The sequence below is a fragment of the Vulpes lagopus genome, chromosome 19, assembly GCF_018345385.1.
Source record: "Vulpes lagopus strain Blue_001 chromosome 19, ASM1834538v1, whole genome shotgun sequence".
NCBI lineage: Eukaryota > Metazoa > Chordata > Mammalia > Carnivora > Canidae > Vulpes > Vulpes lagopus.
This window is the reverse complement of record NC_054842.1, coordinates 11,563,244-11,576,695: the sequence shown is the minus strand read 5'-3', so window position 1 is coordinate 11,576,695 and position 13,452 is coordinate 11,563,244. Positions and strand designations below refer to the sequence as shown.

Sequence of the window (13,452 nt, the reverse complement as noted above, 5' to 3'; positions counted from 1 at the left end):
AGTGTTTTCGTGCCCCTCCTGGCTTGCCCCTAGGCTTTCATTCAGCATGGAGGCAAGTCCCACGGGGAAGTGATTATCCTCTCAGTCACTCAGCAAACACAGACTCAATCCAATACCCCCTATTCTTATGGCACCACTTTGGGAGCAAACCACAGTGGGTCTCTTCACCTGTTCAGAACTCCAATCCCTCCTAGGCTTTCTCCAAGACATAAGCTTTGGAGTGGGTCCTCCTACCTGAGGATGAGGGCTACATCTAGGGCTGCCTGGGAGGTGGGGCAGGGTGCTGGAGACTGCTAGGTATCTGGAAGGTCTGGGGTGATAGGTGCAGCTATGTCCACTCCACATCTGACTTGGGCTAGATCCTCATTCCTACAGAGGGGCTCGAAGGAGGCCCCTCTGATACACAGGTGACATGCCAGCTTCATGGAATTTGCCAGGCACCCAAGATAATGTTTAACATTTTATAGCAGAGGCAGAAACTCTGCATTAATGCCTGACATTTTAAAATTAGGGAGTCTCATGTAAAGACACAGATCCTTGATCTCTCAGAAGAAATCAGTGTATCCAAGGACCATGCACTTACATGCTCTGAGTGGTGGCCACCCCCAGATCAGGGAGGGAGGGTGGCTCCACTGGAGTTTCTGGGCCTCCTGCCTGCAGCACTGAAGCTGGAAGGCTAGGCCCAGGAGAGGAGAGAACTGCACAGATGCAGGGGAGAAGCAACCTACACACTCACCCAGGCTCCAGGAAATCCAGGGGCAACAGCAAGGGAAGAAGAAAGAACAAAAAGAGAGGGGGAATAGTGCTGGATAAAGAGGAGAGCTTCATGAGAAGAACGTAGCAAAATCAGGGGAACACAGGGTCAAGTCAGGGAAGAGACAGACGGTGAGTGAGGCAAGCCAGCAGCACGACTGCCACCTGCTGGAGGGTGCCTGGGACCCAACTATGGCAGCAGCATTGTTCCAAGAGCTTGAAGGAGGGGACCCCAGGCCTGGTACTGTCCCCAACTTCTCCCTTTCACCCCAGCAGGTCCTATCTTCATCCGTCTGTAACTCAGTTTCTGCATCTACTGAACAAAGGCATGAGGTTGCAGAAGAGTTCTATCCCTGCCCTAAACATGTCTGAGCAGCCAGGTCAAGGGCTGTGAGTACATCACATCCTGCTCCACCCAGGAGGTGCTCATGGCCCCAGATATGCTGATTTCTTCTGAGAGGACAGGAATCTGCATTTTTACATGAAATTTCTTGAACTTTAAATGTTAGATACTCACTTAGAATTTTGTAAACATCCAAGGGCCACATTAAAACGTGTGTGTGCCTCCTGTTTGTGCTCTGGGATTTCCCATCTTTGGGTCTCACTCTAGGCCTTGGGAGAATGTTCTAGACTATAGTAAAGGTGACGATCAAAGGAAAAGTAAAGGAATCTTAACTCAACAAAACTGGCCATATTCTAAAAACTAATCTATTTTCTACTTTTGCCTCCCCTACCCTAATCCATTCCATTTCTTTACCCACCATGTTTCCACTTGGCCACATCAGTGGTGACTGAGGAGTGTGACCCCAGGTCTGTGCTTGGGGAAGTTCTGGAGATGAGGTAAGCCTCTTACCATCATTATGCTCAGCAGTGACAGTAAACCCACAACAATGTTTTAAAAACTGCACAAGATGAGACCTTTCTCTACTCAGCCATTTGTAAACCACTTGTACAGACTTGGAAATAATTCATTTTTCTTGAAATTATTAAGATTAAAGAGTGCAGATGCAAAGATTTACAGGCCATACTGGTACCAGAGACATGCCTGATACTTTGTAATTGGTGTCTTTCTAGAAAATTCCTATTATAGGGTCACACAGTTAAGAGCCTTACCTAAGCATCTTCAGGGAAATCAGTAGTTATGCTCTACATCACAAAAGTTATGATTTCACAAACTCAAAGGGACCACTAGAGCTAAAAATTACTGGCTCAACTGCCTCACCTAATGGAAGGGGAGACTATCCTCAGAGAGGCTGAGGTGGTGCCTACTGAGCAACTAGCCACAGACACAAGTCTGTGACACATGAGAGGCCTCAGAAAGTGACAGTGTCATCTTGAATGTTGATCTATCCCTCGCTGTTTAGGCAGCACCCTGCCTGGTAAACAGTAAGTGCTCAATAAACATGTGCTGAATGATGCAAAGCATGTGTACCTATTCCAGAATTTCATCTATTCGTATTCTCACAAACCAGCAGTCCATGCAGGGTGAGAATTAAGAACACATTTTACAAACAAGGAAACCAAAGTCTCAGATTATGTGAGGAGCCCAAGTGAGTCTGCTAGTAAGGGGCTGTGCTGGCCCCCCACATCCTAGTCCACTTCCTCCTAACCCTAATTCACACATGGCTCACTCCCAGTCTAGTGGGTCCTGGCAAGGACTCTCCAGGAAAGGAATCTCCCATGAATTGTACATGGGGGTGATGTTGCCAACAGGCAGGCTTCTCTATGAGGGACCTTTAGATGACCCCCAAGGCTCCACTCTAGACTTCCTGTACCAGGATCTATGTGGTACAACCCAGGAACTGACTTCTAAGTCAAGCCCTACAAGGGGTTTTTGCACACCAACATTTGAGAGTTGACACTTAGCCCCTCGTGGTCTTGACTAACTGAACCTGCTTTCTTTAAAAACAAAATCAGTTAAGTAAGGCATGTGGCTCAACATTCAAACAGTATGCAAGGGCAAGGAGGTCTCTCTGCAGGCTCCATCCGGCCACACCTCCACCCTGTCCCTACTTGCACACAAGACCATTCTCAGACTCCCCATGAGAACCAGTGTGGGCCCCCTGCGGGCACATCCTCGTCCTCTCATTCTCCTTACACAGGGGAAAGGCCTACCAAGTTCAGGGCAGCAAGGAGGTCTCATGGCTAAGTTGTAGGGGGTCCAGACATGAGGCCCTGCTGTCTCCCTGCGGCACAGTGGCTCACACTCCAGCCCCGGAAGGCACAGACACGAGTCTTCCTTCCCCTCCTCTCCTGCTTCTCCCCCAGTGAGGGCCAGCTCCCTTGCTGGCAGCAGCGCAAATGGGTCTACAGGAGAGGCAAGGCCACACAGAGAAACCCATACGGGAACATAAAGAAAAGGCCAACCCCAGAAAGAAAAACCTGCACTGGGGAGTTGTCAGCAATGGCTGTGACCCTAACTGCCAGCAGAAGCAACTCTTTCTAAGAAAAAGGATAAACAATTACACGAGGTAGATTCCACATACACTGGGTATCAGGTTCTGAGTTACCACATAATCACACGTGAACACCAGCTTAGAGGACACCTACCAGCCAGGAGCACTGCAGCAGAGACTACCGATCTGAAAGAGGACAAGTTCACAAGCAGGAGTTCCAACAGGACAGGACGCTAGGCAATCTTGTACAACTGACCTTTGCTGTGCAAATATTCTTTGTTGTGCAAGAAGAGAGGGCAAGAGGTGGCAGGGCAAAGCAAAGGAGGCGGATCCTGCTGGGGAGCCTCCTAAAATGGCAGAACCAAATCCAGTTTTTCAGAAATAGGACCTCTGATGGGCTTTGTATAGAAATCTACAGGGATGCCTGGGTGACTCAGTTGGTTGGGCATCAGCCTTTGGCCCAGCTCAGCTCATGAACCCAGGATCCACATAGGGCTCCCTGCTCAGTGGGGAGCCTGCTTTCCCTCTCCCTCTACCCCTCCCTCTGCTCCTGTGCTCCTGCTTGCTCTCTCATGTGCATACGTTCTCTCTTTCTCAAACAAATAAATAAAATCTAAAAAAAAAAAAAATCTACAAAAGCAGATGATACTACATTACAGGTCGAATTGATCCTAATACTGAGACATACAGCTTGAACTCTACGGAAATTTATTTTAAAAGGCAAAATTAGGGATCCCTGGGTGGCACAGCGGTTTGGCGCCTGCCTTTGGCCCAGGGCGCGATCCTGGAGACCCTGGATCGAATCCCACATCGGGCTCCCAGTGCATGGAGCCTGCTTCTCCCTCTGCCTGTGTCTCTGCCTCTCTCTCTCTCTCTCTCTCTCTCTCTCTCTCTCTGTGACTATCATAAATTAAAAAAAAAAAAAAAAAAGGCAAAATTAATGTGCATAAATTCAGTCCAAAGCTAAACCTGCACAGAAAATAGGGAGCATTACAACCCACTGGGATGTTTTATCGCGCGATAAACCCAAAAAATACTTTGGTCTTGGGATGCCTGAGTGGCTCAGTGGTTCAGCATCTGCCTTAGGCTCAGGGTGTGATGCCGGGTCTCGGCAATGAGTCCCACATAGGGCTCCCTGCGAGGATCCTGCTTCTGCTTCTCCCTCTGCCTATGTCTCTGCCTCTCTATCTCTCATAAATAAATAAATAAAATATTTTTAAAAATTACTTTGGTCTTCTAATTTCCTTGATAATTTCTCTTTTTTTTTTTTTTTTTTAAATTTTTATTTGCATTTATTCTATGCAGAATTTACTCCCGGGCCATAAGTTTTTGTTTCTTCAGTTTCTTCTGGGATATCTTTTTCTTCTGTGCAACCTCCTCTTCTGGTTTAGGAACAATCTGCTCTTTTTCAGTAAGAATCATCTCAATGTGGCAGGGAGAGCTCATGTATGGATTAATCCGGCCATGAGCCCTGTAGGTTCTCCGTCGCATCTTGGGGGCTTTATTCACCTGGATGTGCTCAATGACCAGAGAATCTACATCTAAACCCTTAAGTTCGGCATTACTCTCCGCATTTTTAAGCATGTGCAGTAAAAATTCAGCACTCTTCTTGGGCCACCGACCTTGTGTCCAGCCCCACTGTTTGGCCTGCGCACACCTACCAACTCCACCATTGTAGCGACGGAATGGCACACACTGCTTCTGCAAAGTGACATCTTTCAGATACTTGGTGGCTTTTCGAATATGCATACCCTTGATGGCCTGGGCCCGTTTCACCTGTTTTCAGCCCCACATATCCTAGTACCCTTCCCCAGAGCTGGGCTAAATAAATAAGAATTTGGTTTCATGCCTGAGACAGACACTTCAAAAGGTGGCATAACCTCTCACCTGGACTGCAGGGTCTGGCTCTAGTTCACAGTGCTCTTTTTCCTCACTGTATCCAGGTTCCCTACCAGAGGAGCCACCATTTCTCTTGGGTGGCACTCAATTTCTTCTCTCCAGCTGACTAAACTTTTTTTCTGTACCAGTTAATTTTTCCAACTACTAATAGAATAAAGGCAGTTTTCTAAAAAAAAAAAAAAAAAAAAAAGTGTATATTAAGTGTATATTCTATAATTGTTAAATTACCGGGGGGGGGGGGGGGGGGGGGGGGGGGATAATTTTACATGAAAATAGCCAGGAGGGCAACCCAGGTGACTCAGCGGTTTAGCACCGCCTTTGGCCCAGGCCATGATCCTGGAGACCTGGGATCAAGTCCCACATTGGGCTCCCTGCAAGGAGCCTGCTTTTCCCTGTGCCTGGGTCTCTGTCTCTCTCTCTCTCCTCTCTCTGTGTATTCTCATGAATAAATAAAATCTTAAAAAAAAAAAAAAGAAAGAAAATAGCCAGGGTCGATGTGATGATTGCAATTAAAGTGCTCACAGCTGAATTAGTGTTTAGACAGATGGAGCTGGTATAAATTGGAACAACACTGGCAGTAAACAGCTTGACAGCATGTTGGGAGAACCAAAAAATGTGTCATGACCCTCAAACCAGTACCCTCACATATAGGATTAAATCTAAGAAAGGAATCCAAAAAAAAAAATCTAAAGTGCAAAATATATAATCATGTTTACAGTGCATCTGATAAAAACATGCATAACCAGTTTCCTCAAAAGAGTTAAACACAGAACTACCTTATGATACAACAATTTCAAATCTGGATATATATCCAGAAGTGACTGCAGAGACTTGAACAGATACTTGTACATCCATGTTCATAGCAGCACTATTCACAACAGCTAAAAAGGCAGAAGCAACCCAAGCGGTCATGGATAAATGAACGAACATCGAAATGCAGTCTATACACAGAGCAGCATATCATTCAGCCTTAAACAGGAAGAATATTCTGGCACATGTTACAACATGGATGAACCTTGAAGACATTATACAAAGTAAGACATTGTAAGGCATTATACGAAATAAGCCACAGCTAAGGGGGCGAGCACTGAATGCTTCCTCTTATGTGAGGTACCTAGAGTAGCAAATTCATGGGAATAGAGAGCAGAATGGTGGTGACCTGAGGCTGAGGGATGGGGGGGGATGGGTGGTTGGTGTTTAGAGACAACAGAGTTTCAGCTGGGGAAAATGACAAAGTTCTAGGAAAGTACTGCCTTCAGTACTTGCTCAACACTGCAGTACTTGCAGTACTTGCTCAACACTGGAGAGGTAACTATACCCTTAAAATAGCTAAAATGATAAGTTTTATGTTATGTATGTTTCATCACTTTTTTTTTTTTTAAGAAATAAACGACAGTCACAGCATTAGGGATTTCCTTTTCTCAGACTGGGGACCTGGGGACCTCAGCACCTCAGGGGCAAGAAACGATACACGTGGACCAGATGTTGAAGAACATACAAAAGAACCAAGCATACCATCTGGATGGTAGCTGACGCCAGAAGGGAAGGGAAGGGAGCAGGTGGAGGGGTAGGCTGAGCAAGGGTGCCCATTTGTCTTGGCTTGCCCAAGACAGCCCCAGTTCATGCCTGCTGTTCCTGTGTATTAGTATTAGTATCACTCTCTATCATACTTGAGGGTGCCCCTTCTAGAAAACAGTGTGGCAGTTGTTGAGTAAGTTAAACACAGAATCATGATCTGACCCTGCAATTCCACTCCGGGGTTATACCCAAAAGCACTAAAAGTGGGTATTCACAAAAAATCTTGTCCACAGCTACCCTCTTCTTCCCAGTAGCCAAAAGGTGGAAACAACCCAATGTTGACCAACCAATGAACTGACAGAGAAAATGTAGTACATTGATAAAACGGAATGTTATTTGTCCATAAAAAGGATACCTGCTACAAAACATCATGCTAAGTGAAAGAAGCCACTCACAAAAGACTACATATGATATGGCTCCATTTATATGAAATATCCAGAACACATAAAGCCATAGAAATAGAAAGCAGATCAGTAGTTGCCAGAGGGTAAGAGGAGGGAAGAAGAGGAGTGAGCGCTAACAGGTAGGAAGCTCCCTTTGGGGATGATGAAATGTTCCAGAAATAGATGGTGCTTACACACATTTGAATGCACCAAATGCCACTGAATAACACACTTTAAAAATGGGTAATTGGGAAATGTTACATACATTTTAACAAATTTAAAAAAACCCAAATAACAAAAGTGTCCCTGATGATAAACCTCAACGCAATACCACTACACACTCACTAAAATGTCTATAACAGAAAAGACACACAGTGGATTGAATTAGAGGGGATGTGAAGCAACTAGAACCCTTACACACTGCAGGCGGGAATGGGAAATGGTACAGCTACTCTGGCAGTAGTACAACTCTAAATCTACTCAAAATATCTCCAAATTGCATACTTACAATGGGGGAATTATATGGTTATGTAAATTATACCTCGACAAAGCTGTTAAAAATTGTCCTTGCCTGAACAATGATCACCCTAACTTGGGCCAACTACTTAGGAGATCCGAAGTTAAAACGACAAAAGCTCATCAAATACAAATGGGGTCATAATACCTGTAAATTATTTATGCACATTTCCTATATGTTAACAGTCCCATCTTCAACACACTTTTTAAAAGATGTTCATTGCAAAAAAATAAACAAAAAACAGACTCTTAAATTCAGAGAATAAACTGGTGGTTGCCACAGGAGAGGTGGGTGGGGGATGAAATAGATAAAGCAGATTAAGAGTACATTGATCTCAATGAGCAGTGAGGAATGTAAAGAACTGTTGGCTCATTATATTGTACACCTGAAACTAATGCTGTAAGTTATATTTGAATTTTAAAATTCTTAATTCTAAAAATTAAAGATATTCACTGCATTGCCAAATACAACCTTCATGTCTAGCAAAAGGGCAGTATCTACGTAAATCATACCAACTTAATGGAATTTTTTTAAAAGATTTTATTTATTTATTCATGAAAGAGAGAGAGACAGGCAGAGACACAGGCAGAGGGAGAACTAGGCTCCATGCAGGGAGCCCGACGCAGGACTCGATCCCAGCACTCCAGGATCCTGGGCCAAAGGCAGGTGCTAAACCGCTGATCCCTATTCCATCAGGGATCCCCGATGGAATATTATAAAGCCACAAATATCAATTATTTGTTCATTTCTAGGGAAAGGTCACTGGGGCAGAAACTGGAATAAAGATCTAGGGGTACAGTGTTCTAACACAGGGAAGAGTAAAATAAAAAAATAAAATAAAAAGGCCAGCGGCATCCTGTGTGGCTGGAGCCAGGGGAGGTAGAGCAATGCAGGTGAGGGGAGACAATCCATAGTTCCCAGAACCTTTAGTCCATGGCAGGAGGTCTGAACTTACTGTGACAAGAGTGCCATGATCTGACTCAAGTATTAAACAGGTCTCTCTGGCTGCTGTGTTGAAGGGACTCCCAATTGGGGCTAAGCCAGGATGCTACAGTCCAGGCGAGAATGACACAGGCAGGTAGAAGGGGCTAGATTCAGGAAACACTCTGAAGGCAGAGGTACCAGTACTTGATGATCGATGAGAATTTCACAGGTGAGTTTGCCAGAGATTTAAAAGGAGTAGAAGGAAGAAAAGCGTCCAAAAGCACCGAACACAGTCATTAATTCCAAAACACTCTGAAAAATCTCTTTTCTATTTCTGTGATTTTATTTCTCTCCCCTCCACATGCCTTGGAAAATTCACTGGCGATGTTATCAATTTATCACTAGCATCTCTCCAAGGCAATAAATTCTGATCCACCTCCTTTTTAAGGGCTGAGTAGGATTCCACTTTCAGCATATACCACAATTCACAGTTATGTAATTCCTCACCCATAAACATTTCATATCTGTGCAGTTAAAGATCACTGAAATAAATATCCCTTCTTTAGTGGCTGCACCAATCTACATTCCCATCAACAGTGCACAAGGGGTCCCTTTTCGCCACATCCTCACCAACACCAGCTGTTTCTTGTCTTTCCCATATTGGCCCTTCTAACAGCTGTGAGTTGATCTCTCGTTGTGGTTTGGGTTTGCATTTCCCTCCTGACTGGTGATGCTGAACACCTTTTCATGTACATGCTGGTCAGTAGCATTTATTTCTTAATAATACTCAACATCTTTTCATGGACATACTGGCCATTAATAGTTCTTTTACAGGATGCTCATAAATATTTTTTCTTGCTTATCTCTTCTTTACTGCCAATATACATAGAGGAACTTTATACTAACCCTTTGTCTATCAAATATAATGCAATTGTTCCCACGCCCCACTCACCTCCCACCTTGTCCCTGGTCTTGCAAGCCTACTCGTGTTTTCTGGCTTTCCCCACACAGCCTTATGTGCTGCTACAGGACTTTCTACTGGGAGCTCATATGTCAGTGGTAAGTAGGGAAGTGCTCTTATATTGCACAGGCAGGAGCCCTTTCAGCCCTATTTTAAAGAGGTTTAAAATATGTGCTACAAGTAGAGCTCTATTCCTAAGAAGGTGTGTCGCAGCCTTGCATGGCTCTCTGCTTGCAGAGGCTGCATCTCCTGTGCCCCCCTTCATGGGAGCTGAAGGCCCCAGACCCTCCCCCTCCTGCATGCCTCCTAGCCTTTGGTCCGCCTCAACTTATCTCCCACCGTACCGTTTGTGCTTTGTACTGTTTAATGTTCTGGTTACAAAGTCACCAAATGATTCCTGTTATTTCTGGCCGACAATTTTGCAGAACATGCAAGCTTTTCAGGAACAGGCACATCGTCTTACAGCAAGAATCCCTGTGTAAGGCTTAATTTTTAAATAGTCAAAGTGATCCATCATTCTTTTATAGTTATAGCCTCCATATCAGGCTTTAGCATGGCGCTGCCAGCCTCAAATTATTAAAATGTCCAGTAATAATTTACTTCTTCCACTTTTATGGCTTCATTCTTGACATTCTATCTTCGAGTGATCTGGATTTTACTGGGTGTGAAAGTTATGTAGGGATCCAGCTGTACTTTTTACAATGATAACAAACAACAGTAATAATAACACAAACATTCCTGGAGAGCTACCATCACTAAATAAATCCTACCAGGTGAAGCCACTGTTCTGTGCAGCCAAACCCAATCCTTACTGATATGGGTAGTTACCTTTAAGCCACTTGGAGGTAAAGCTATATTTTTCTGATTCTCCATAACAAAAATAAAGTAGATTATACTTTATCTCACCAATCTCCCTCTTTACCTCTTGACTCTTGTCGCTCTAATTTGTAGGTTCAGGTGCAATCTCTCCTGTTATGAAATTTTTAACTTTTTACACTTACAATTGCTTTCTGTTTTCCAAAAACCCGGTACTTATAGTTACCCTCTCTAAAGCTTTCAAGGCAGCCTGACCTGAGGAGCTGCCAGAGTTCTAGGTCCACATCCTCCCTAAAATTAGCTTTTACTATGGAATGAAAGTCAATTAGTGTTGAAGGTTAAACTCTGAGATAAACAGTCAGATGTTGAATCAGGAAAACTTTATATTATTAATAGAACACAATTTTGTAAAATCATAATGCCTACTGTGCCTCTTCCATTAAATGCAGTTTGCTGCTTTATTGTTCATCTAAATTATTTCCTAGGCAGGAAATTCTGGTTATAGGCGAACAATGGTTACTTTTTCAAAACATGAAGTGAGATCATCTGGATATTAAAAGACTAAAAACTCATCCCTAAAACCATGACTACAGCCCAACAATAAGCGGTTAGGCGAAATAGATAAAACAAATAAAACACTTGAGTGTGAAACACTTTACTTGACCAGGTCTCAAACCAACACACATGTATATTCAAAAAGCAGAAAATTGCAAAGGGCAACTCCTCCAAAGCAGAATACAAATAACCAGGTATAATAAAAGACAAAAGTTAAAGCTATATTATCAGGTGATATAGTTCTGATGCACACATGTTAGAGGCAATGTAAGTCTCTATTGGGTGTATACTTGCAGAGCACTATGAGCATTAAGAAGCTCCCTCACTCTGTTCTCCAAGGCCAGGGCTGAGCCTGTTAGGGCCAAGAAACAAGGGCAGCAGATTCCAAGAGGTGACCTTCAAAAGGTCATTAAAAATTCAGCCACATTGGGAGGGGGTAGATGGGAGCGGATTGGAGGTGACAGCTAAAGGATCTGGAGTTTCCTTTGGGGGTGATGAAAAATGTTCTAAAATTGATTTGTGGTAATAATTGCACAACCCTGTGAATAAGCTAAAAGCCATCAAGTTATAGATTCTATATGGGTGAATTATATCTCAATGAAGTGGTTACACATACAAAAATATAACCACAAGAGAAAGTAGGGAAAGTAGGGTCACTGAGCACACCTACTGCCCCTACTTAGGCACACCTCAAAGTCCTCTGCCAAAAACACTGTGAAAGATAATACTGAATCCACCAGGAAGGTTAAATCGCCTTCCTCATCATCCTTGGAAGGACCAAGGATCTTCTACTCCCTTTACAGAAATTTTCATGGAAACTAAGTTAAGCAAAATGAGGTTTCATACTTAGAGACAATAAGCTTTGGCTGTCTAGAAAATTCAATGCCACAGAACACTGTTTACAGCTTAACAATGCTGAATGGTGGGTGGGGTATTATTGAACTCAACAGCAGCTTCCCAACTAACAAGGGGGTATTCCTCTCTTATTGTTGACAGCCTGATAGAAATCAGGGCTTGACTCTAAACGAGGAGTCCACCAACTATGATCCACGGTCAAATCCAGCCCCTGCCTATATTCATAAATAACGATTTTACTGAAACCCAGCTGCACACCCATTCCTCTAGGTATCGTCTACAGCTGCTTGTATCCACAACCGTAGAAGCCGGGAGTTGCAACACAGATCCCATGACCCAAAAACCTGAAATACGTACTCTCTGGCCTTGAGGGAAAGGTCTGCCAACCCCTATTCCAGGCCATAGGAGAGATCGCTGATCCCCTGAGGCTTCCCGATGGCCACCTGTGGGCTTCAGCCATTTGAGGATCTTCTAAAATTCAGCTATTTGTTTTATTCACAATTCTTCCTCCTTCACTACCTACCCTTGCTTTGGTTTGGGTTCACTGTGAACAAAGTACCACTTTGCAGTTCTGTGACTTTGAGCTGGGCCACAGAACTTGCCCTGGCCAATTTGGAATGTGAGTGGCCGTCACTTGCTGCATATCCAACCAGAGACTCTGAAAGTGTTGGCTGAGTTTGTCCATGTACGCCCTGTCCTCTGACAGGAGGAAGGTATGGCCTGAGACAGCTCCTGTCCCTTGAGCCGAAATCCTCAAATGAGAGATAAGGGGAGCTGACCTGAATTAAAGCCCAGGCAATCCTCAGGTGACCTATACCCACGATCTCGGAATAAACATTGCAATAGCCACTGTGGATATGGGAGTGGTTTGTTACCCAGCAAAATCTGACTCAGTTTAAAATATATACATAAAGTACATAAAGTAAAATACTAAAGTACGATGACTAAGAGCTAGAAGAATAAATCATTGAAATCACACCACCATCAGAATCTCTTAACAGGGATCCCTGGGTGGCTCAGTGGTTTGGTGCCTGTCTTTGGCCCAGGGCGTGATGCTGGAGTGCCGGGATCGGGTCCCGCATTGGGCACCCTGCATGGAGCCTGCTTCTCCCTCTGCCTGTGTCTCTGCCTCTCTGTCTGTCATGAATAGATAAATAAAATATTTTTTTAAAAAAAGAATCTGGGCAGCCCAGGTGGCTCAGCTGTTTAGCACCGCCTTCAGCCCAGGGCGTGATCCTGGAGACCCCGGATCGAGTCCCACGTCAGGCTCCTTGCATGGAGCCTGCTTCTCCCTCTGCCTGTGTCTCTGGCGCGCACGCTCTCTCTCTCTCTCTCTTCTCTCTCATAAATAAATAAAATTTAAAAAAATTAAAAAAAGAATCTCCTAACGGTCCAAACAGGAAAGGCATGATCACACTTGGCTCTCAGAATACCCTCCCACTTGCAAAAACAATTTCTGGAATTAACTCCAGCAAACAGCAGATGAGGATCACTAAAAGGTGGAAGGAACAAGACTGAGGAGGCATGGAGGGATGGACGGAGACTTGTTTTGTTCTACACAACTGAAGCTATCTGCCTTACGTGTTGGATTCTCTGGACAATTAACCTCCTCTTCCCTTCAGTCCCTTTCGGAAGCTGTGAACCCAGGACTCTGTGGGTATTCTGGTCTCTGGGTTAAGGCTGCCACTCCTGTTGCTGGTGGCTCCCTGATCCACTAGAGGGTGCTGCATGCACACCTGTGGGGGGAAGCGGGGCACTCCCAGCCTCCCAGGCAGGTAAGAGGAGCCTGGGCATCAGAATTCCACACCCTTTCTC

General features: G+C 44.4%; 2 protein-coding genes across 5 annotated transcripts in view; both read right to left on the bottom strand.

Moving 5' to 3' along the window:
- TRAK1 (trafficking kinesin protein 1) overlaps positions 1-13,452 on the bottom strand; it is a 123,581-nt gene that overhangs the window by 96,030 nt on the left and 14,099 nt on the right. The window lies entirely within an intron of this gene.
- LOC121478843 (60S ribosomal protein L17-like) lies at positions 4,458-4,929 on the bottom strand. Its single transcript, XM_041734225.1, has one exon. It carries the CDS (start codon positions 4,896-4,898, stop codon positions 4,458-4,460), a length of 441 nt encoding a protein of 146 aa, XP_041590159.1. The 5' UTR covers positions 4,899-4,929.

Excerpts from the sequence above, each read along its gene's own strand:
- LOC121478843 (XM_041734225.1), bottom strand. The coding sequence starts at position 4,898 with ATGCATATTCGAAAAGCCACCAAGTATCTGAAAGATGTCACTTTGCAG.